The 26,144-nt window shown below is 35.0% G+C and overlaps 1 protein-coding gene across 13 annotated transcripts in view; it reads left to right on the top strand.

Moving 5' to 3' along the window:
* The window catches only part of ANKS1B (ankyrin repeat and sterile alpha motif domain containing 1B), a 1,095,895-nt gene that overhangs the window by 127,901 nt on the left and 941,850 nt on the right, over positions 1-26,144 (top strand). For all 13 annotated transcript variants that reach the window (XM_032416344.1, XM_032416343.1, XM_032416340.1 and 10 more), the window contains exons 2-4: positions 8,629-8,709; positions 18,534-18,690; positions 24,460-24,756. In XM_032416344.1, the coding sequence (XP_032272235.1) occupies positions 8,629-8,709; positions 18,534-18,690; positions 24,460-24,756 (535 nt within the window). The remainder of the gene's footprint in view (positions 1-8,628; positions 8,710-18,533; positions 18,691-24,459; positions 24,757-26,144) is intronic.

Here is a 26,144-nt window from a genome sequence, read left to right as displayed (position 1 = left end):
GTGAGCATATAGTTAGGTCTCAGTTTTTTTTAAATCCAGTCTGACAGTTTTTCCTTTTTAACTAGGGTAATTAGATCATTTATAGTTAATGTAATTATTGTTGTGGTTATATATAAATCTACCATCTTATTGTCTACTTTCTATTTCTTCCATCTGTTCTTTGTTCCCCTTTTCTGCTTTCTTTGCCTCTTTTGTATTATTTTTTAATGATTTCATAGGTTAATTTAAATGACTACATTGTATCTAATATTTTTATTTCATTTATGGCTTTATTCATTAAAATTTTTTATTTTATTCATTAATTTTTAATTTATATAATTTAGCACACATTTACTAAACAGCTATTGTGTTGAGCGGTTAGAGAACGAATTTTACAGAAGGTGAATCTTGATCTAGGCTTTGGAGAAATGGTAAAATATGATTGGTTAGAGAATCTTACAGGTTAATAGAAGGGTGTGAATAAAGGCATATAAGGTACAGATTAATAAAGCAGGATTGGATGAGCTTAGCAAGAGGAACAGAAGTACAAATATTCTGAGAATATCCTAGGAAATTGAAATGCTTCAAGGAATTTATTTATTTATTTTTATTTATCTGTTTATTTTAAAGAAGTAATCATGTGTTTTTTAAATTCTGGCTGAGGGGTTCACATTCTGCAAACAATCTTTTTTTAAATTTAAATTCAGTTAATTAACATATAATGATTACTAGTTTCAGAGATAGAGATCAGTGATTCATCAGTCTTATATAATACCCAGTGCTCCTTACATCACATGCCCTCCTTAGGGTCCATAACCCAGCTACCCCATCCCCCACTCCACCCCCCTCCAGCAACCCTCAATTTTTTTCCTGTGATTAAGAGTCTCTTATGGTTTGTCTCCCTCTCTGATTTTGTCTTGTTTTATTTTTTCCTCTCTTCCCCTATGATCTTGTGTTTTGTTTCTTAAATTCCACATATGAGTGAGAATATAGGATAATTGTCTTTCTCCGATTGGCTTATTTCGCTTAGCATAACGCCCTCTAGTTCCATCTATGTCATTGCAAATGGCAAGATTTCATTTTTTGATGGCTGAGTAGTATTCCATCCTATATATATATATATATATATATACCACGTCTTCTTTATCCATTCATCTGTCAGTGGACATCTGGGCTCTTTCCACAGTTGGCAATTGTGGACATTGCTGCTATAAACATTGGGATGCAGGTGCCCCTTCGGATCACTACATTTGTGGTTTTGGGGTAAATGCCCAGTAGTGCAATTGCTGGGTCATAGAGTAGCTTTATTTTCAACTTTTTGAGGAACCTCTGTACTGTTTTCCAGAATGGCTGCATTAGCTTGCATTCCCACCAGCAGTGTCAGAGGGGTCCCCTTTCTCCACATCCTCGCCAACATCTCTCATTTCCTGAGAGGTTAATTTTAGCCATTCTGACAGGTGTGAGTTGTATCTCATTGTGGTTTTGATTTGTATTTCCCTGATGCCTAGTGATGTGGAGCATTTTTTCATGTATCTGTTGGCCACTTGTATGTCTTTGGAGAAGTGTTTGTTCATGTCTTCTGTCCATATCTTGATTGGATTATTTGTTCTTTGGGTGTTGAGTTTGATAAGTTCTTTATAGATTTTGGATACTAGCCCTTTATCTGATAAGACATTTGCAAATATCTTCTCCCATTCTGTCGGTTGTCTTTCTGTTGTTTCCTTTGCCATGCAAAAGCTTTTTATCTTGATGAAGTCCCAATAGTTCATTTTTGCTTTTGTTTCCCTTGCCCTTGGAGACGTGTCTAGCAAGAAGTTGCTGCAGCTGAGGTCGAAGAGGTTGCTGCCTGTGTTCTTCTCTAGGATTTTGATCGATTCCTGTCTCACATTTAGGTCTTTCGTCCAATCTGAGTCTATTTTTGTGTGTGATGTAAGGAAATGGTCCAGTTTTATTCTTCTGCATGTGGTTGTTCAATTTTCTCAACACCATTTGTTGAAGAGACTGTCTTTTTTTCCATTGGATAATCTTTCCTGCTTTGTCTAAGATTAGTTGACCATAGACTTGAGGGTCCATTTCTGGGTTCTCTATTCTGTTCCATTGATCTGTGTGTCTGTTTTTGTGCCACTACCAGACTGTCTTTGATGGTCACAGCTTTGTAATAGACATTGAAGTCAGGCATTGTGATGCCGCCAGCTTTGGTTTTCTTTTTCAACATTCCTTTGGCTATTTGGGGTCTTTTCTGGTTCCATACAAATTTTAGGATTATTTGTTCCAGCTCTGAGAAAAATGTCGATGGTATTTTGATAGGGATTGCATTGAATGTATAGATTTTTCTGGGTAGCAAAGACATTTTAACAATATTTGTTCTTCCAATCCATGAACATGGAACATTTTTTCCATTTCTTTGTGTCTTCATCAGTTTCTTTCATGAGTGTTCTATAGTTTTCAGAGTATAGATCCTTTATCTCTTTGGTTGATTTATTCCTAGGTATCTTATGGTTTTGGGTGCCATTGTAAATGGGATTGACTCCTTAATATCTCTTTCTTCTGACTCATTGTTAGTGTATAAAAATGCAACTGATTTCCGTGCATTGATTTTATATCCTGCCTCTTTGCTGAATTCCTGTATGAGTTCTAGCAATTTTGGGGTAGAATCTTTTGGGTTTTCCACATAAAATTTCATGTCATCTGCAAAGAGTGAGAGTTTGACTTCTTTGCTGATTTGGATGCCTTTTATTTCTTTTTGTTGTCTGATTGCTGACGCTAGGATTTCTATTACTATGTTGAACAACAGTGGTGAGAGTAGACATCCTTGCTGTGTTCCTGATCTTAGGGGGAAAGCTCTCAGTTTTTCTCCGTTGAGAATGATATTCACTGTGGGCTTTTCGTAGATGGCTTTTATGATATTGAGGTATGTTTCCTCTATCCCTACAGTGTGAAGAGTTTTAATCGAGAAATGATGCTGTACTTTGTCAAATGCTTTATCTGCATCTATTGAGAGGATCATATGGTTCTTGTCCTTTCTTTTATTAATGTAGTATGTCACATTGTTTGATTTGCAGATGTTGAACTACCCCTGCAGCCCGGAATAAATCCCACTTGTTTGTGATTAAGAATCGTTTTATATACTGTTGGATCCTATTGGCTAGTATCTTGGTGAGAATTTTGACATCCATGTTCATCAGGGATATTGGTCTGTAATTTTCCTTTTTGGTAGGGTCTTTGTCTGGTTTTGGGATCAAAAACAAAACAACAAAATGCTGGCCTCATGAGTTTGGAGTTTTTCCTTCCATTTATATTTTTTTGAAACAGTTTCAGAAGAGTAGGTATTAATTCTTCTTTAAATATTTGGTAGAATGTTCCTGGGAAGGCATCTGGCCCTGGACTCTTACTTGTTGGGAGATTTTTCTTACTGCTTCAATTTCCTTGCTGGTTTTGTGTCTGTTCAGGTTTTCTATTTCTTCCTGTTTAAGTTTTGGTAATTTATACATCTCTAGGAATGTATCCATTTCTTCCAGATTGCCTAATTTGTTGGCATATAGTTGCTCATAATATGTTCTTATAATTGTATTTCTTCGGTGTTTGTTGTGCTCTCTCCTCTTTCATTCATGATTTTATTTATTTGGGTCCTTTCTCTTTTCTTTTTGATAGGTCTGGCCAGAGGTTTATCAGTCTTAATAATTCTGTCAGAGAACCAGCTACTAGTTTTGTCCATCTGTTCTACTGTTCATTTGGTTTCTATTTCAATTGATTTTAGCTCTAATTTTTATTAATTCTCTTCTCCTGCTGGGTTTAGGCTTTTTTTGCTTTTCTTTCTTCAGCTCCTTTAGGTGTAAGTTTAGGTTGTGTATTTGAGCCCCTTCCTGTTCTTGAGAAAGACTTGTTTTGCTATCTACTTCCCTCTTAGGACTGCCTTTGCTGCATCCCAAAGGTTTTGAACATTTGTGTTTTCATTTTAAAGGATTGATTTAAAAAAAAGAATTTTAAAAGCCTAATATTCTCAATGAAGTTGTAAAGCATATGTACATTTTATCACTTTCCTGGCTTAACTGTCACTTTCTGAGTCTCAGGAGGATAAGTACCATTAAACAAAATAAATCATTGTATGGAAATAACTTTAAGGCCAAAATAAAGTTAAAACCTGAGAATTGACTTATTATATTTGAGTTTTAGTTTCCTCAAAACCTTCTTAATTGCCAAATAAGTTGTCTAATTCTCATCTAAATTGACCTCTTCAGTTCCTTTTGGAAGTTTCCTGTTTTAAATTGTGTAATGCTTTCTCTTAGCTTTATTTCTACTCCTGGACAACTCTCAATGCCCTTTGTATAACCTTTTCTTCTGCTGGATCCTTAAATATTGTTGAATATCTATGGTTTTCTTGTCTGTCCTACATTTCTTTCATTTTTTTGTTTTCTCACTAGTTGTTTTATATAGGTTCTCTGAGAGTTTTAGTGAGGCCTAGGAGGTTTTCAGACTTTGAGTTACTTTATACTTGGTGCTGTCTACCCATCTCAGGTTTCATTTTTTTTTTTTAACTCAGGAATTGATAGATTTTAACTAATACCTACCTTTGAGAGAAGGTTTCAACTTTCCCCCTTTACAAATTTTCTGCTTGAGGTATTTTGAATCTAATGGCCTCCCTCTTACAGAGTCTGGTGTCAGGTACTCCCATTATTTTACCTTTTACTTAATAATTTGTTTTATGAATTTGTTGGACTGTCTTCTAACTAATATAGTCCATGCTGGTACTGTGTACTAGTAATAACTCAAGAGCTTTATAGGTATTGATTATTTTGATCTCACAAGAACACTATAAGGTAGTACTATTATTACCATCTTTTTTTTATGGTTGAGGAATTGAAGTTCAGAGAGGTTGAATATTTTACCCAGGGCTACTCAAATCAAGTAATGGAGCCAGGTTTTGAACTCAAGTAGTCTAACTTCAGAAACATGCTTCTAAATATCTGTCTATCGATCTAACTATCTGTATCTATCTATCTATCATAGTCTTCTGAAAGCCTTACTTGTAAGTATGTTAGGTACTTACAATTTAGTGCCTTTAAACCTGAAGTTACTGTTTTCTCTCCTTCTCCACTGTCCTCCCCCAAATATGCTCTTCTTTTTTACATCTTAGTTTTTTTTTTTTTTTTTTTTTTTCTGGTTATTTACGCTTGAAAACTGAGTCATTCTAGATTACTGTCTCCTTCTTTCCTCATTTGGCCCCTGTATCTTACTGATTTGTCCTTTTAATTAACTATGAATAAGTGCCTTCTACTCATTTTCATTGTCCCTTCTTAGTTGAAATTTGTTATGATCTCTCATTTGGAATAGTTTTCATTCTGTGCTAGCTGGAACTGCACTTACCTTACTACTTTGTAACTGCTTATGTGTCTGTCTTCTCTATTAGACTCTGTTCTTGTAAATGTGGACCCTGAATTATGATTTTGTACTCTCAGTTCCTAGCTTAATACGTGACATACAATTGGTATACAATACATAATTTGTGAATACATGAATTAACTTGTCATTAGACCTTAGTTTTTTAAATTGTTTTTTTATTTTAATTCCAATACAATTTATATACAGTGTTATGTTAGTTTCAGGTGTACAATATAGTGTTTGAACAATTCTATGCATTACTCAGTGCTCATCATGATAATTATACTCTTAATTCCCTTCACCTATTTCACCCATCCTCTCCCCACTCTCATCTCGTGAGCATCAGTTTGTTTTCTATAGTTAAGAGTCTGTTCCTTGGTTTGTCTCTCTCTTTTTTTTTCCTTGCTCATTTGTTTTGTTTCTTAAATTCCACATATGAGTATAATCATATGGTATTTGTCTTTCTCTGGTTCATTTAGTGTGGCATTACACTCTCTAGATCCATCCATGTTATTGCAAATGGCAACGTTTTATTCTTTTTTTATGGTTAAATAATATTCCATTATATATAGATATGGGTAGATTTAGATCGATCTATTTATGTATCTATGTATTGATGTATCTATGTATCCATCGATCTATCTATAGGCTGCTTCCATAATTTGGCTATTGTAAATAATGCTGCAATAACATAGTTGTGTATTTATCTTTTTGAATTAGTGTTTTTGTATTCTTTAGATAAACGCCCAGTAGTGGAATTACTGGATCATATGGTAGTTCTGTTTTTAATTTTTTTTAGGAACCTCCATACTGTTTTCCACAGTGGCTGTACCAGTTTGCATTCCCACCAACAATGCATGTGGGTTCCTTTTTCTCCACATCCTCACCAACACTTGTTTCTTGTATTGTTGATTATAGCCATTCTTACATGTGTGAGGTCTTTCGTCATTGCAGTTTGACTTGCATTTCTCATAATGAGTGATGTTAGGCATCTTTTCATGTATCTGTTGCCTATATCTATGTCTTCTTTGGAGAAATGTCTTCATGTTTTCTCCCCATTTTTAATTGGATTGTTTGGTTTTTTGGTGTTGAGTTGTATCAGTTCTTTATATATTTGGGGTTCTAACCCTTTATCATTAGCACATATCTTCTCCCATTTCAGTATGTTGTCTTTTAGTTCTGTTGATTATTTCCTTTGTTGTGTAGAAGCTTTCTATGTTGATGTAGACCCAATTGTTTTTTTTTTGCTTTTGTTTCCCTTGCTTTAGGAGACATATCTAGAAGGATGTTGTTATAGTCAATTTCAGAGAAATTATTGCTTGTGCTTTATTCTAGAATTTTTATGGTTTCAGATCTCAAATTTAGGCCCTTAATCTATTTCGAGTTTATTTTTGTATACAGTGTAAGAAAATGGTACATTTTCATTCTTTTGCATGTAGCTGTCCAGTTTTTCCAACACCATTTGTCGAAAAGAATGTCTTTTTCCCACTGCATATTTTTGGCTTCTTTATCGAAGAGTGACCATATAATTGTAGATTTATTTCTGGGTTTTGTATTCTGTCCCATTGATTTATGTGTCTGTTTTTGTGCCAGTACCATACTGGTTTTTTTTTTTAATTTTAATTTTAATTTATTTTTTTGAGAGAGATCGAGCACAAGTGAGAGAGAGAGCAAAAGCAGAGGGGCAGAGGGAGAAGGAGAAGCAGGCTCCCTGCTGAGCAGGGAGTCCGATGTGGTGCTGGATCCCAGGACCCTGGAATCATGACCCGAGCTGAAGGCAGACATTTAACCAACTGAGCCACCCAGGCGCCCCAGTACCATACTGTTTTTTGATTACTACAGCTTTGTAATACAAGTTAAACTCTGTAATTGTGATTCCTTCAGGTTTTTTCTTTTTCAAGATTGCTTTGGCTGTTCAGGGTCTTTTGTGGTTCCATACAAATTCTAGGATTGTTTGTTCTAGTTCTGTGAAAAATGTTGTTGGTATTGATAGGGATTGCATTAAATGTCTGGATTGCTTTGGGTAATTTAGACATTTCAACAGTATTTGTTCTTCCAATCCATGAGCATGGAATGTCTTTCCATTTCTTTGTGTCATCTTGAATTTCTTTGAAATGGTGCATTTGTAAATGGGATTGTTTTCTTAATTTCTCTCTCTGCTGCTTCATTATTAGTGTATAGAAATGCAACAAGTTTCTGTACATTGATTTTGTATACTGTGACTTTATGGTAGTTTTTTGGTGGAATATTTCAGGTTTTCTACGTATAGTATCATGTCACCTGTAAATATTGAAAGTTTTACTTCTTCCTTACCAATTTGGGTGCCTTTTATTTCTTTGTGTTGTCTGATTGCTGTGGTTGGGACTTCCATTACTGTGGTTGAATAAGAGTGGTGAGAGCGGACATCCTTGTCTTATTCCTGACCTTAGCGGATAAGCTCTCAGTTTTTCCCCTTTGAGTATGATGTTTGTTGTGGGTTTTTCATGTATGGCCTCTATGTATTGAGGTATGTTCCCTCTAAACCTGCTTTGTTAAGGGTTTTTATCATGAATGGATGTTGTAGTTTGTCAGATGCTTTTTCTGCATCTATTGAAATGATCATATGGTTTTTATCCTTTCTCTTATTGATGTGATCTATCATGTTGATTGATTTGTGAATAGTATCAAAATATGTATACGTTATCTTCAAAATATGTTGTATTGTAAAATGATATCTTCAAAACTATGATAATCTCCTTGTGGTTTATAACAGTCCAAATCTTCAATTATATTTTCAAGTATGAAATACTGATTATCTTGGTAACATTTGAACAGCAAGAAGAGTTTATATTCTTCCCATAATGCAGAAATGTCTTTTAACTTATATAAATCTCTGACATCTCAGAAGGATTGTGTTAAAATGGAGGAGGCAGGTGTCATAAATCTTTATTCTTTGGTAGAGAATATAGTAGCTGAGTGTTAATTGCTTCCAATATTTAAGTATTTATATAAAATAATAGGGAATTTTTGGATTCAGGTTTTAATACATGGCAGTAGTCCTACATTTACTAATAATTTCTGGAGGTGGTTATATTCCCTAATAATTTCCTTATATCAAATAAATGAAGTTACTGTTCCAAGGAGAATGCATGAAAGATGGCATTCATTTTCTACATGACTAGAATTTTCTTATGCAACATGCTGCTGGCTGTGGGACTCTGAGGTTTCTTTTTGTTTTTCAAAGCACGGTTCTGCTTAACTGTTAACTCTGCGCTTGTGCTTTATTTGCAGCATCTGGCGAGGCCCCAATGTGAACTGCACAGACAGTTCGGGTTACACTGCTTTACACCATGCAGCCTTAAATGGACATAAGTAAGTGCTATTTATTTGGACTAGAAACCTGGTGTATTTAGTTACATGTGATGAAATTCATTATGTTGATAATACCTATCTCATGTTGCCAGGAGTTTCCTGGGCTTAGGTGAATTTGAAGAGGCACTAGGTGGCAACACTGACCATTTAAACTTGGTAAGAATGTTGCTGTGGATGATTATGTGCAGAGTATAAACCAAGAGAATTGTTCTAAAATAGTCAAATATCACGCAAGAAGAATAAAAGAAGTGACAGGACATGTTAGTTATGTGTAGTTTTCAGGGGGGGGAATGGGATAAAACCAATTAGTAATGCCACCCTACCTTTTTTGGGTGTCTTTATCTAACATGGGGAGTATTCACCAAGAGTAAAATCTTAATAGGTTCTTACTATGAATATGAACCACTTCAAAATCCTTCAAATTTAGGAAATATGCTTTTTCTATGTCATTCAAGATAGTCTTTCTAAAGGTTTTAAATTTCTTTAACCTTTGGAATTATGTTTCAATAATGTGATAGCCTACAGTATGGACAGTGAAAGACTGTGTAACCATCACCATCATTTCATTTCTAGTGTTTTATCTAGGTTACCTAATGGTTTACTGACAAAATATGAGAGTCTGAATGATTCAGATGTTCTGTTCTCCCCCATCAGAAAGAAAGGGACTCTTCATGTCTCCCTTTCCTTTCTGTTTTTCCTTTGCTCTAATGATCCAAATTATTAGTCTTCCCAGACTTGGATCATTTCATTTTACTTTTACTTCAGTTTTTTAAAGATTTATTTATTTTAGAAAAAGAGAGTGTGTGTGTGCATGCACACACCGGAAGGGCAGAGGGACAGAATCTTCAAGCAGACTTCCCACTGAGTGTGGAGCCTGACTTGGGGCTTGATCCCATGACCCATGAAATCATGATCTGAGCTTGACCAAGAGTTGGATGCTTAAACTGACTGAGCCACCCAGGAGCCCCCATTTTACTAGAGTTTTTTTAGATATAGTAATTACTGCCTTAAAAATGCTAGTTACAAATAAAAAAAAAAAAGCAAGCAAAAAAAAAAAGCTAGTTACCTTTTGCTTTCCCACATAACTGTTCCTTTATTTTGTGAATTGAGACACAAGATCAAGTCACACTTGATTACATTTTATGGCCTTAAAGTTCTCACAAAAGAAAGACCCTTTTTGTCATTTATCACTGTGACATTTTTTATTTTTAAACTTATTGCATAAATCTAACATTATCATTGTTTGGATATGGAGATATATCTGTATCTATCTACCCATATATAATTATACATATACATATAGTCATAAACATAATGTTTCATCATTTGGGTTCTTAGTATTAGAATCCCCAAACAACATTTTTCATCTACTCCCTATTCTATATTATATTTCTTATACATCTAACTTAGAACCTTTTATTGTGCTGGGTCTTTTTCAAAATATATTGCTGTCCTTCTGTAGAGTGTAAAATGTATGCAGATACCTACAATCTGAATGTTTTAAAGGAATTACTATTTATTCTTCTTTGTACCAGAGTCATCAGGATGAAGGCAAATTAAATCAGCCCAATAAATACAATGCTGATGGCTTCTTTGGTCATCTTAATTGTGTATTTAGGGGAATTCCGGTTAGGAAAATAATTGGAAAGACAGACTATCAGATCTAATGGACAGAAGATCTTGGGCCTGAGCACTGGAGCTATCCTACTTTTCTTGTTCTATCTTAGCTTGTCATGATAAGCACGTCTCAAAATAATGTTGTCCCAAAATGGATTAGCATTCATATCCATCTGTGGTTTTCAGTGGTTAGTAAATGTTTTTGATTTATATGTGATGGCCTATCAAGTTCTAACCATTGAGATGTGTTTCCCTTTTTTTTATTTTTTTTTTTTTATTTTTTTATTTTTTAAAGATTTTATTTATTTATTTGACAGAGAGAGACACAGTGAGAGAGGGAACACAAGCAGGGGGAGTGGGAGAGGGAGAAGCAGGCTTCCCGTGGAGCAGGGAGCCCGATGCGGGGCTCGATCCCAGGACCCTGGGATCATGACCTGAGCCGAAGGCAGACGCTTAACGACTGAGCCACCCAGGCGCCCCGAGATGTGTTTCCCTTTGGTCCACTGCATAATTTTTCGTTTCCATTAGCAATGTACAAAGTAAAGATAATTTAAGCAAATTGATTAGCAATCATTAAGATCATAAAGGGGGGCTTTGACTAGATATCTTAGATATCTTTTAAGATCTCTTTAATTGCAGATATTCTTTGAGAATTATATATCTCTGCTTTTGCTTCTATATGAAGATCCCATCTTTTTAACACTTTCTAGAAAGATTGTACTCAGTGTCATTCTATAGGCATTGGAAAAAAGCGGGAGAATTCTAATCCCATCTTCCCATCTCTGCTAGTTATATATCTTGAGCCATTTAATTAACCCATCTAGGGCTCAGTTCAGTATGATGAATACATAAGCTGGACATTTTCCATTGTTTCTTTCAGTTATAACATTTTGTGATACACTGTTTTGGTATTTGTGGCTCAGTTATGTACTATGATGCTACAATTCTGAAGTTTGGATTTTCATCTAGAGTGTAATATCTCTTTACTTTAAATTACCCGTGGATTTTTAAAATTAGAGATGGTTTATTCAATCCTGCCCCCTCCCTTCCCTCATTTTGTAGATGGAGAAATAAGCCCATTCTGGATAAATGACAAATGACATAGTGGTCACTTAGATATTAAGGTGGGGCTGTGTTTAGACTTTAAGTGTTTTAGTTCTAAGTGTGTGCTTTTACCATTACTCTACATTATCTTCCTTTTGTGGCTCTATGCACATCAGTTTTCTAAACTCTTGCTGGCTTTTCTCTGTTCTGTTATCTATTTCTGGGCTGCCTCCCATTATCATCAACTAGTGTGTTCACATAGAATGCTAATTTTAATATTGGCTTAAGAAAAGATATTTGAAGGAGAAAAAAAGTCATAGTATATATCTCAGAGCCAGAGAAGAATGTTTTTTTTCTTTTCTTTGCCTCTGCTTTTCTCACTTAGCAAGGTAATGAACAGTTGATTATTTTGTATTCTTCCCAAGCAAGCCTTAGCAGTCAGCACAGAAACACATCATTTCCATGTTTGTTGCTATTGTTGTTGTAGCCTCAGCTGTAGATTGTTTCCGAAAACATGATTTCTAGGCTAAAGTTCATGGAATCATAGAGCTAGCAGTAATAATACAGGGTTCTGTAGCTTCTTATTTTGCTTTTAACACAGGCTTTTCTCCTACCCTCAACATACAGTTAAGCCTTCATACTGCAAATTAAGCCTGTTTTATATCCTCTTATATTGTATGTTTTCCTGGGGGCTCTTGTTTATCAACTCTAGTTAATCCACAAGTGGAGCAGCATTTTGTACCTGAAATACATTATTTCATAATGAACAATTCATCTCCACTTAGCCAAATCCGGACACAATAGAAAATGTACTTCTATTAGTGATTTCCTGGGTCATTTGTAATTGCAGACTAGAAAATTATTAACTTCGAATGATAGAAAAAAACATGGTCAATAGAACAAAATCCACTAGCAATGATTATAAGTTATTTCAATAGATAGGCAAGAGACCTATTTCTGTTATTCTTTTTTATAATGTGAAAGATCCATTTTCTCTCTCATGTATTTCTGCTACAAATCTGGCTCTCTTAATTCTCTTCTGAATAGACATTAGCCAGCCAGCTGGCCTGCCTTTCTGCCTTTCTTCTTCCCTCTCTCCCTCCTTCCCTCACTTTTTTCCTCCCTATCTCTTTCCCTTTTTCCTTCCTTCCTCTGTCCCTTCTTCCTTCTCTTCCTCTCTCCTCTCCTTTCCTTTTTTCTTTTCCTAATCTTTTTAATAATAATCTTACTGTTTACTATAAGGTTTTACTAAACATGTGTATTCATATTTCAGTTCTCCTTCTCTTAGCAAATTATTTCAGTTCTCCTTCTCTTAGCAAATTGTTCCTTTTCTTTTTTTCTTGTTAAGTTTCATCTCATTAAGCTATATTGGGCACACTGTGATTCTTGGATGCTGTTTTGAGAACTGTCAGCACTAAATTATTATCATTTATAACTTTGAAATATGTATATTCTTTGTTATGTGTCAGGTTTAAGTATTTGCTGTTCTTGCTTTTCATTCTCTAAATATTTAATGCTTGAATCCTAGACTCCATTATCTGAAATCCAAACTGTATCTCAAATTATATCTAGAATCCAGATAGTAATTTATGTGTACTTTTGATTTACTCTTTCTTAAGTTTTCTAATGAAAGAAGAGAACTTCTTCTAAAAATTTATATAGTCTGTTCCATAAAGTTTCTCTTTGGATAACCTAGAAATAACTTTGATCTGATTGCTTCTTTCCTGGATAAGGATATTAAATAGTTAAAATTTGTTCTTATTCACTCTCTCTGGAAATCTATGAGAGTGAATTCAGTATAAAAAGGAGCTCCAGTTAGAAAATTAGGAGTGGATTGTCCTAAGGTCTTTTGACCATGTCAAACACATTTGCAACTCTATTTCTGTTAAGGAGAAGTAAAATCTTCAAGAAAGTCTGAAATCAAAAGGGCCTTAATTAATGTGAGAATTCCATTAGTTTGTTAAATACTCTATCCATATGAAGATGATTTGCATTTATTTCAAAGTTCTTTGGACTAGTAACGAGGGAGGATGGAACAAAATAAATGTCTTTGGTTATGATTTAATTATAGGGAAATTTGCTTTTGAGGTAAAGAAATTTGAATTTTGAACCTTCCCAATTAACTTAATTTTGCTCAGAACATATCCTGAAACTTCTTAAAAGATACATGAATTAGAAGTATATTTATATCTATCAGAAAATGAAACAAATTATAGTAGCAAAAATTAATACTTTTAGAATTCCTATTTTTACCTGAACTTATATATTAGCCTCAAGGTGCAAAATGTTGCAATGATTTTTTTTTTTTTTTTAAGATTTTATTTATTTATTTGAGAGAGAGAAGGAGAGACAGTGAGAGCACAAGTGGGGAGGAGAGGGAGAAGCGGGCTCCCTGCAGAGCAAGGAGCTCGATGCGGGGCTCGATCTCAGGACCCTGGGATCATGACCTGAGCCAAAGGCAGAAGCTTAACTGACTGAGCCACCCACGTGCCCCAAAATGTTGCAATGATTTAAATTGCATTATTATTAAATTTAATTTGATATTTTGTTTTACTCCTGGGAAATGGAATTGTTTTTTCTGTGATCTCATCGACCACATTTACTTTAGGATTTTAGAGCAGTTCTTATTTATGAAATGCTATATATAAGAAAGAATGCCACTTTATGATCAAGATATAGATGTTACTTCACTGTTTGCTATTTTATGAACATTGTTCATCAGTATAACTTAATATTTCATGCCTAGTAACCAAGCGCAGTCAACATGTTCATTTGAAAGATATAAGGAACAACTTAAATAAAAATGAAAATCAATACGGTGCCTGCATGCCTCAGTTGGTTAAGCGTCTGCCTTCAGCTCAGGTCATGATCCCAGGGTCCTGGGATTGGGTCTCGCATCAGGCTCGCTGCTCAGCGGAGAGTCTGCTTCTCCCTCTACCCCTAGCCTCTGCTCATGATCTCTCTTTCACTCTTTCTCTCTCTAAAGTAAATAAAATCTTTGAAAAAAAAAAAAATAAATAATACTGATTTGGGTAGGATCCTAGTGTTAAATACCATTCTAGTTTAGATATAATAGATAGTACCTGAAATTTAATTTATTCTTAATGAATATGGAGGAAAAGGGCCTGTTTAATACATTATTACTTGTGATATACATGGATACCTCATAAGATGTATAAATGACAGTTGGTTGATTAATATTTTATTTATGATTCAGTAAGACTGACAGGCACATTTTTATCAGAAATATAACTTCATATTTCATAAATACGTTTTCACATTAGAAATCTGAGCCATGCCTGTTCATTAGCTGATGTCTGTGAATAAAATGAACAAGTTTGGGGCCCCTGAGTGACTCAGTTGGTTAAGCATCTGACCCTTGATTTTGGCTCAGGTCATGATCTCAGGGGCATGGGGCGGAGCCCCAGGCAGGGCTCCCTCCCCAGGGGGGAGTCTGCTTCTCTCCTCCTCCCTCTCCCTCTGCCTCTTCTCTCACTGGCTCTCTCTCTCTCAAATAAATAAGTCTTTAAAAAAATAAATTTAGTAAAATGAATTAAAAGAAAACACATAAATATAGGGCGCCTTGGTGGCTCAGTCGGTTAAGCGTCTGCCTTCAGCTCGGGTCATGATCTCAGGGTCCTGGGATCGAGCCCCGATTGAGTCGGGCTCCCTGCTTAGTGGGGAGTCTGCTTCTCCCTCTCCCCACTTGCTCTGTCTCTCTCTCACTCCCTCTCTCAAATAAATAAATAAAATCTTTAAAAAAGGTAAATAGTATTTAGTTAGTATTGTATTGTTCACTGGAGGCAATTTCATAGGCATACAGATTGTTCTTTTCAGATTTACATATTAGGTAGTGGTAATATGACACAATACAAATGTCAGTAAGTTAGTTTTTTCATTATTTCATCAATCTTCCTGATAAAGAATGGATGTATATCCCATACATTATTAGAAAATGTCAACAAGAATTGAGCCAAAGAACAAATTAAACTCTGAATGGATTTCATGAGAGTAAAAGAAAATAGGATTGATAAACCCATTAAACTTTCCTCTTACCCTTTGAAAGTAAATGCCTTTAGAAGTTTCAGATTATTTTTTTAATTGGTTAGGCATTGAGGAATAAAGTTAAAACTCTTCACAGAAGTATCTTTCTCTGATATATGAATTTGGAGAAGTCTGTTTTGTGACTAGTATAAATTCTACTTTTTAGATCCAGATAATTAACTGTGTCTTCTTTTGGTATCGCTTTACCTTTTATTTAAATGCTGAAATGCGGGGCGCCTGGGTGGCTCAGTTGTTAAACATCTGCCTTCGACTTAAGTCATGATCCCAGGGTCCTGGGGTTGAACCCCGCATTGGGCTCCCTGTTCGTCGCTCCCTGCTTGGCGGGAGGCCTGCTTCTCCCTCTCCCACTCTCCCTGCTTGTGTTCCCTCTCTTGCTGTCTCTCTCTCTGTTAAATAAATAAATAAAATCTTTAAAAAAATAAATAAATAAATAAAATGCTGAAATGTTTCATTAAAAAAAGAATCACTGGGATTGCTAAACATTGCTGCAGCTTACCTTGAGAATAGTGTTTGTTTGCATACGATTTTATAGTCATACCTGTTTTTTATTTGATTCACACCAACCCTTTGGAGGCTGGCAGGAAGATGTAGCCTCTGAATTCTACTTTAACAATATCTGAAAGACTGGCAGAGGCTATTTGATTTGCCCAAGGTGACCAAATTAGTAAGTAGTAGAACGTTGGAACTCTAAAGCAGATATTCTGATTTTTAACTGCTTTTTTAATTCATTGGTATTGAATCCTTCTTATCACATTGTAGTTATTTATCTCAGAATAGAAGACGCTATATAGTAACTTTTGCATGGCAGAGAGGTGAGGAGGAATATGTGAATTTGACAGCCTTCAAGTGTCCTTCTGATTTTCATATTTGTTTTTGCAAAGATGATTTGCTGGAAGCATTTTTATTTTTAAAGGATTTTGTTTTCACCTGGGACAAGAACTAATATTTTTGTACAGCGCTTTACTATTTATTGAGTAGCTTCTCTTCTGTGATCTCATTTAAAGCTCTTACCAGTCTTGACCAGTGGGTGTTATTATTATTACAATATCCCCTACAGAAAAGAAAAAGACAAGACTAAGTAATTTCTCTAGGGGTCACATCATTAGGTAGTTTGTGTAGCTAGGACTCCGATCCAAATCTTCTAAGTTCAGGTTTTATAAAATACTACTGGTTCTTACAAAGAATATTAAAGTGAGATTTTATTCTTATTTTCTCTGAAATTGTATCATTAGAAAACTTATTACTCCTTGGAACATTCTAAATATTTCTACAGCATATTCTTGGTTCTTTCATCATGATTTCATACATTTATCTATTAAGTCCAATGTTTCGTATGTGGGGGAGAAAGAATAATTTTCCCTTTCCCTTCTGGGTTCTTGGCTGAGGAACCCCCACTCCCCCCCATAATAAAAAGGTAGATTAACAAGAGAAAAACAAGAAGTTTAGTAATATGTATACCTCTTGTATATACATGGGAGATACCCAGAAAAACTGAGTTAACTCTCTTTAATGGCCCCTGCCACCACCTTCAAAACCATTTCCTGCTAAACATAAAATAGATGTTTGTTGAGGGGAACTAGTTATGGGAGGTTATTAGGAAAAGCACAATAAACAAGTTGTGGGGTTGTTACTCAGATTTAAGTTTCTGCTTCCTCCCTTGATAAGAGTTTCTAAGAGATTTAGAGTCCATTATCATTTTCTGGTACAAAGAGGGAGACTCCCTTACAAATGGAGTTTTCCTTATAGATTTAAATGTCTCTTACAGAAGGGTAACTTCTATTCCGTTTTCAGAGGTTTAACAACATCTACTCTTTCTTAAAAGTAATCAGCTGAAAATAATACTTATGCCAAAGAGGTATATTTTGGGGTGGTATATTCTGCTCCCCTTTACAAGTTCAGACCACACTCTGGGCATTCATTATATTTTACCATTTACTGTAATGTTTGTATCATGTCTATTTTGTGTGTTTGTGGGGAGGTAGCTATAACTTCTATTCAGACTTCCTCCAATTTTTCTTGTTACTTTACATTTAAAGTCTGGCTTCATGAAATATTTAAATTTAGCTCTTTGTGTTAACATTTGTTCTTACTACCAGTGATTTGTTATATATGAGAAACTTTAGAATTTATTGTAACTGGTTACACACACACACACACACACATATGTATAATGTGTGAGATTTCATTTAATGAGTTAATAGAATTTGCTTCATAAATGCTTTAAGTAAAAATAGAGTTTTTGTTTAGAATTACTGTTTTTGTTTGGTTGATACAAAATTCAGTTTAATGTGTACCAAAAATTGGTAAGTCTTCTTTAGGTTGAGTATTGCAGTTCAGAATTTTTGCTTTGAAAACTTGGTGGGGATTGAGTACAAAATGGTTATAGGTACGGTATATTGAGTAAGAATTGATATTGGATCAGTGGTGGAACTTGTCTCATGAATGAATTTCCTTCTTGAATTTTTTTCTTAAGCTTGGAACAGAGAGGTGAAGGAGTGCAGATGTATGAATAGCACATATTCAAAATATGTTGTGTGCCATGGCTGAGAAGTTATTAACCCCCCCTTTTCTACTGTGCTGTCTACTTTCTCTTTTATATGCTTCAATTCCTTATTCCAAGTCTCTATAGGAATGATGTATATAAATAACCTAAATGTCTCTTAGTAGTATGATATGTGTGTGTGTGTGTGTGTGTGTGTGTGTGAATAAGGAATTCGCTTAACCTCTGCTTTTCCTTCACGCTAAATCTCAGGTATGGGCTATTTGAGAACAACCCCTTTTTAAAAAAAATGGGAAGAGGCATTTTTAAAAAATGTTTTACTTATTTCATTCAGTTATGAAATTAGATAAATTTTGCCCAAATGAATTCCATTAAGTGCTTTCATTGGTTAGTGCTCTGTGTGTGTATGTATGGTGGTGGTGGTTTTCCAGGTAAGTAAAATAGCCAAATTTTGAATAGGCTAACTGTTACACCAAATTTTATATCTCTTACTCTAAATTTCTAGCCAGCATCTAGTATATGTTCATAATTATCTGTTCATTGAAATCTGTGTGTTTAGCATATTTTCTTTTCTGTTCTTTTTTTTTTTTCCTCTCAGGGACATAGTTCTCAAACTACTTCAGTATGAGGCATCAACAAATGTAGCAGACAACAAAGGTTATTTTCCCATTCACCTGGCTGCCTGGAAAGGAGATGTAGAAATTGTGAAGATTCTTATTCATCATGGACCATCACATTCCAGAGTCAATGAACAGGTGCACTTGTCAAATATTTGCTCATGCTATAGTTTTTCTAGAGGTTTGCAAAGGCAAAGCCGCATTGAAAAATTGATTATTTCTGTCATTACCCTGCCAAAGACCTTTCACTGTTAAATTCCCTAAAGGAGAAATTGAAAAATTCTTTGGCACTTGTATTAGGTACATAGGCCCTAAGTTGGGCTTTTGTAAAGATATTTGTTAACAAGAGAATACTACATAAAGAAAGTAACTAATATTTTTGCCTAACTATATAAGCATCCATTTTGTAGTTTTTGAATATTTAAAAGATAGGACAGAATTCACATTTTAATATGAATTAGAGCTTTTCTTAATAAAATTTTAAATGCTAAAACGATGATGGATTCATTTGCAGAATACTCTCCATTTACTTCCACATTTCCATAGCAAATACAATTTTGTGAATCAAAATGCAAAATACAGTATATACCATCGATAGTCACATATTAAGTTAAAAATTTCCTGTATGTATGACCAGAGTATGTTGAATAAAACACAGCAGCAATATACTGACAGATAAAGTAAAAATATTTTCAAGTGTATAATATCCATATTACACATAACTGACATATTAAAAAAGGAATGCCATTCTCAGTATTCTAAATAAATAAGACCACAGATTTCTGAAAGTAAAATACAGGCTGCTAGTACAGTATGGTAATAAACATCTTGAGCTCTGCATGCCCCCTGCTGTTCCCATTTTGTAAAACTATATTTGAAAACCAGCATGTAGCCCAACAATTGAATTACAATCATGGCATTAAGCTGCAGGTTGGCAGTTGTCCAATATCAATGCAAGTGGTTACTCTAGGGGCAAGCACATCTAATAAAGTGCAATTAGCATACTGTTCAAATGAATACAGACTTTGCAGGCCTTTGACTGAAATTCAGACTAAAGAATAAAAAGTAACACTGGCACTAGCTATACACACCAAAGGGAAGAAAAATACATTTTTTCCCCAGAAAAATGCAGTTATAGAAATAAAGTTCCTCTGAGTAGGAAAAATGTTGTATTAATTGGAAGTGTCTTATTAATAATTATCACAAAATATCTATGTTTATAGGTTACCAAATGAAGTGTATTTTTATGCAAATACATTCATAAACTCAATCTTTAAAAAATGACAGATGCCTGTCTTTATCAGCATATCATGCTAAAGGGAAATTTATGGGAATGCTGTTCTGTTTTTCAGAAAATCAAAAGTTAAAAGATCATTTGTGGGATGAGCCATCTGGTGGTTATTCTTAAAACTGTCTGAATGCCCCAAAGTGAACTTGAAATAGTAAGATGGAAAAACAATCCAAGGTTAAACAAGAGGATGTTAGTTTTTACAAGCAAAATATTTTTTAAATGATGTGCAAATAAGAAAAAACACTTAGAATTCATTTGTATTTGAAAGTTGCTTTGTCTTGTGGATTCTACTGGAAATAAATTAAAAATATCTTGAGATTTTTAATACCATGCTGTCAGTATTTGTTATGTATATGGTACTCCTTTAGTGCTGATGTATTTCTGTCATTTAGTGTCATTTCTCCTGTTTCTGATGTGGGAATTTTATTTTTGTAAAAGTAACTTTTCATTTTAGCTTTATTTCTTATTTTCCCCCTCTGAATGGGGTAGAAATGTACTAGTTACTTATAAACCTTTATGTATTTAAGCAACAGAGGGGAGAAATGAAAATAATAAAGATATATTGAGACATGGTGCTTGACATAGCCAAATACCATGCTAAGCACTTTTACCTAAATTACGTTATTTAATTCTCACAACCCTTGAAGTGATAGTATCGCTCCCATTTTATAGATGAGAAATTAGGCTCAGTAAAGCTAAATAAGTCATGCAAGGCCACACATTACTGAGTGACTAAAACTCAGACTTTGAACTCTAATTCCAGAGCCCTCCACAATAGCATATTGGTATTGTCATCATAAATCCTGTCACTTATGGATTGTTTACTATATGCCAGGCAGTGTGCAAAGTACTTCATCTATTATCTTACAAAGCTCTACTGCATCCTGATGAGATAGGGATTAATTATGTTCTTATTTTATATATGGGAAGCTACCTTAGAGAGATTAAATAACTTGCCCATGATATCACAGCTACTAAGAAATGCACTACGTATTTGAATTCAGGTTTTTCTGATGCAAAGCTCAGACTCCTAACCAATTATGCTCCATGTTATGATAATAAAATTATGTATAATTGTCGGGGCTTAGTTCTGATTTCTGAAAGTAGTCTTTGGTTTCTAATACAGCTTTCTTTCAAAATAATTCTGTCTTATATTTTGATATTTAACATTTACAAAGCATTTGCCTTTATGTTATTTCTTTTGATTTATAAGCTATACTCTAAGGTTTATAGGGAGGGTAATATTCACATTTTTCTGATAAGATAGGTTCAGAGAGATCCAGTGTGTGTCAGCACTTCAACATAGGTCACCATTCTATACTGCCCTAGAATTAGTGGCCAATTTAGGACAATGTAATTTTGAAAACAAAGTAGACCATGCCCTGATTATGGTTTTCATATTTTTTATAATTGTTACATCCTTCCTCTCTTTTGTCAACTGATTTATTATTTCCTTTTTTTGATGTTATATATGTTTGCATTTTATGTTTCTCTGTATATTCATCTCTTCCCCCCTTTACCTTCTTTTCCTCTTTTTTTTTTTTTTTTTTTAACATTAGGGCAAAAACAAGAGGAGCCCTATCTGATAAGTATATTCACTTACCATTTACTAAAACTCACTAACTAATGTTAATTTCCATTAGTTTTATTTTGAAGCAAGATCTTTTGGTAAATAGCTTTTGTCAGCCAGTTTTGTTCTGCTACCCATTGTCTATAAGTAGAAGTGTCCTAATTTTTTGGAGAACACCCATTTGGTAAAAAAGAGGGAATTCAGAACTGCTCAAGAATGTTCATTGTAGACATAAGGCAGTTATTAATCAGTGCTTCTACACAGTCTGTATTTCAAATCCGATTCTTTTAGATCACTTGTTAGTACAGATACATGTATATAATCATGCCTTTTATAAAGGTACCATGGTTGTGGTCTTCCTGATCTGACAGTACAAGTATGTGTTGATCATGGGTAAACTATGAATATTTTCTCCTGAGTAAGTCTGGCATGATTGAAATAATTTTTCTTGAGATCTGAACAATCTAATTGGTGTTAATAGAGAAAGTTTCAGTTTTGCACTTATAATTTCCTGTGCTAAGGCCTCTGCAAATGTAGAGATGTGTTTGAGGAGTGATTATTTTGTAATGGGCTCTTCTTTTTCTCAAAGAGGTGCTGTGTTTTGAAAATTGAGTTTCTTTCTAACCACGGGAAAATTTGATTTGGTCAGAAGGCATATTTCTATATCGTATTTTTATGGTATAGGGTAATAGATTGATTTTCTTATCAGGCTTATAAAACTTAGCCAGATAAGAAAAATCAGGGACTGTAGACCTGTATAGACCTGTATGTGGTCAGTCTCTGTGAGGAAGTGCACTGTAGCAGCACATTCAAAGTAAGAACAAGAATGACTCCTCCTAAAATGCTGGAAGAAACAGTGCCTTCAGCTGGATTCCCCGTCTATCCGATCTTAATTTCTTGTTGATTGTCTCCAAGGAGTAGGTATTTTTTCTGGGTTTGGCCTTCAAATGCACTCTTCTGATACTTTTATTTGGAAGGTAAAGTAGTAAGAAGTCTTTCAAAGTGCTCATTAAATTTTTTTTTTTTTTTTTGACCACTCTTTAAGTTTTTAAATCCTCCCTCTGCTCTTAACTCTCTACTCTCAACTTATCTGCATCCTTCAGCCAGAGCAAGTCTGAATTACTTTTGGGAACATTAAGATTTATTTGGGTTTGAACCCTATTTGTCCTTTTATGTGGTCAGAGCAGCTATCTAAGTAGCTAGTTCCTGTTACAACTCAGTTGGTATTCTTTTGAGCAAAATCTGTAGAAATTCTGCTTTCAGCACTAATTTCCTTTTCTTCTCTGACTATATAGCAATACTTGGCAGGCAGTGTGGTGTAGGGGAAATGAGACAATGTATATGGTTTTTAGACGTTCAGCAAATGATAGTAGTAACAGTTGTTATTGTGGAAGATGGTATTAAGAGCAGTGACTTTGGGGGGGGTGACAGGGTGGCTCAGTCGGTTAAGCATCTGCCTTCAGCTCAGGTCATGATCCCCAACTTCCAGACTTCTGGGATAGAGCCCTGCGTCAGACTCCCTGCTCAGTGGGGAGTCTGCTTCTCCCTTTCCCCCTGCCCTTCCCCTGCTCCTCTCTCCCTCTCTCTCTCTCTCTCTCTCGCAAACTCTCTCAAATAAATAACATCTTAAAAAAAAACCAAAAGAGCAGTGACTTTGGGTTCAGATCCTGGCCCCAACACTAAATGGCCGTATACTTGAAGGCTAGTTATTTAACTACTCAGTGCCTCAGTTCCTCATCCTTAAAGTGGCAATAATGATAATAATAGCAGAGTGAAGATTAGAGTACACATAAATGGAATGCAACTGTGCCTGGTACATAGTGTTAGCTCTGATGATGACTCTGATGATGGCAGCCTCTTTCTCTGTAGAACCCTTACTCAGGATCATTGCATTTTTGTTACTAAAATTTCTTGTTTACATTTCTCCTGACTGATCCTTCTACCTCCTGACATAGTCATATACAATCTACCTACACCATCTGCCCAAATGGACTGAAAGGTCCATCTGCCTTGAGATGGGGTTTAGTTTTCTCTGTTTTAACATTTAAAAAAATTTTTAATTCCAGTGTAGTTAACATACAGTGTTATATTCATTTCAGGTGCACAATATAGTGATTCAGCAACTCCATATATTACTCAGGGTTAATCAAGATAAGTGTACTCTTAATCCCTGTCACCTATTTCACTGCCCCCCCCTCCCCCCCAGGAACCATCTGTGTTCTCTATAGTTAAGAGTCTTTTCTTGGTTTGTCTCTTTTTCTTTGTTCATTTGTTTTGTTTCTTAAATTCCACATATGAGTGAAATCATATGGTGTTTGTCTTTCTCTATCTTATTTCACTCAGCATTATACTCTCTTGATCCATCAGGTACAGTTTTTATCTTGCTAAATTTCCTGGAAAATCTTGATTTTCAACTGAAACACTTATTAGGTGCATATGTAATAATGTGATACTCCTTGTAACTTGTCTGGCAGTGGGTTTAAGTCTGCCTCTCAAACCATAATTATATTTCAAAACTATGTGGTTTAATCTTAGGGCCAGTATGTCTTCATTCTCTTTGCAAAAGAAGCAATGATTTGTACTTATATGGAAAATAAAATGAAACTTAATTTGGGAAATCTTTCCGTAAATCTTTCATTATCAAGAATTTACCATCTCTTTTGGGAAGCCAGTCTGTTAAAAGTGGGTTATAATTGTTATTAATCTCTCTCATTAACAAATGTCACGGACGCATGATGCACAGTACAGATAACACTGACCATCTGGGCCCAGCAGGGCCACTGACTGACGTGGCTAAATCATTTATCACTCCCGGAAATTGGAATATATAATGCAGGGGAAAATTTGATTTTCCTTATTGAAATGATTAAAAAATGTGATCTTTTTGGTGCAATAAGATACTTTAACAAATATTCTATTAGGCATACTTATTAAAATAGATAAATCTTAAACTTACATTTTCAAAGTATCTCTGGTTTTAAATTACTGTTTAGATTTTGATAATTGAATTTCTGAAAACTTGAATCTTATATCTTTGTCTTAACAGAACAATGAAAATGAAACTGCCCTGCACTGTGCGGCTCAATATGGACACTCAGAAGTAGTTGCTGTTCTCCTAGAAGAGCTCACCGATCCTACCATCAGGAACAGTAAGCTAGAAACACCTTTGGATCTGGCAGCACTCTATGGGCGACTTAGGGTGGTCAAAATGATCATCAGTGCACACCCTAACTTAATGAGCTGCAACACTAGAAAGCACACGCCGCTCCACCTCGCTGCTCGCAATGGTCACAAAGCAGTCGTTCAGGTGCTATTGGAAGCAGGAATGGATGTGAGCTGTCAAGTGAGTCTTCTTTTAGCTGTGATTTAAAAGTGATGATGCTCTTGCTTTGCTTTGAGATACAGATACTAAAACTTATATGTAGAGATCTTTTCATTTTTAATTAAATTGTCCACAAATATTTTTATAACTGTTAAATTCAAGATGCTGTGCCACACGCTGCTGGGAAGTATGAAGAGATCTAAGGCATAATTTCTAACCTCATTCTAATTTTAGGGCTTTATGAATGAAAAATTATTATTAGGAGGCTGTTGTGTGTGGTATCATTAGTAATTGTTCCCTCGCAGTGTCGGGCACACAGCTTGACATACACTAGGAATCCAGTCAGAGTTGAATGAATGAAAGAATGAATCAAAATTCAATTTAATACTTTTGAGTATGTACTTAGTGTTTAATATGTTGACACATTTAGAATCCATTTTTAACAGCCCTCCTGTGGGATTAAGAGCTACTAAGTTCCAGTTAAGAGATGAGGAATCAGATTCAAAGAGTTAACAAAATTGCCTAAGGATGTATAGCTGATAAACCTAGAATATGAATTTATACTTACTGATTAAAATCCAGGCCTCTTTACACAATAGTGAACTGTCTATACATGATTAATGAAGGAAAAATCACTTTGTCTAAGGGCAGTCAGAAGGAATTTTATTGGAGAGGTGTGATTTGAGTTGAACTTTGAAGCATGGATAACATTTGGAAAGGTTTCTCCACAAGGAAAAGGGCAACCTACTTTTTTATTTTTAAGGGCAACCTACTTTTATTATCTGTTTCAAGTTAACTCCAATTCCAAGGTTAACTTTTTTTTAACCATTTTTTCCTTTTATTACTGTTTTTTGTCTCCCAAGTCAGTGGCAACATTCTTATCTTCCAGAGACCCTTTTGGTTCCTGTCAGATTGTGTCCTTTTCCCTTGTGTATTAGTAAGCTATTGCTGTATAACAAACTATCCTGAAACTTAATGGCTTAACACAGTAATACTTATTTAGCTCATAATTCTGTGGTTGGTGATTTAGTCTGAGCCTCACTGGGTAGTTCTGTCTTGGCTAAGTTCTCTCATGTGTCTGGGGTCAATTAGAAATCAGTTGAGTGGCTCTGCTGTAGAGATTGACTGGATGTTACCTGGGATAATGGGTGAGGTTGCCATGTGTCTTTCATGATCCAGCAGGCCACCTTGGGCTTGTTCACATGACAGTTGTATGGTTCTATGTGCATGCATGTGTGCACACAAGAGACAGAAGGAAGGAGGGAGGGAAGAGGGTTATACAAAGTCTCTTGAGGTCTAGGCTGGGAGCAAGCATCCTGTCTTTTCTGTAGTGTTTGATAAGCCAACATGTCACAAAGGCAGCCTAAATTCAAGGATTGGTAAAACAGATTTTACCTCTTAATTAGAAG

The sequence above is a fragment of the Phoca vitulina genome, unplaced genomic scaffold (genome assembly GCF_004348235.1).
Source record: "Phoca vitulina isolate PV1807 unplaced genomic scaffold, GSC_HSeal_1.0 scaffold19, whole genome shotgun sequence".
NCBI lineage: Eukaryota > Metazoa > Chordata > Mammalia > Carnivora > Phocidae > Phoca > Phoca vitulina.
Note: the sequence above shows the minus strand (reverse complement) of the source record. Positions and strands in the feature narration are given on the sequence as shown.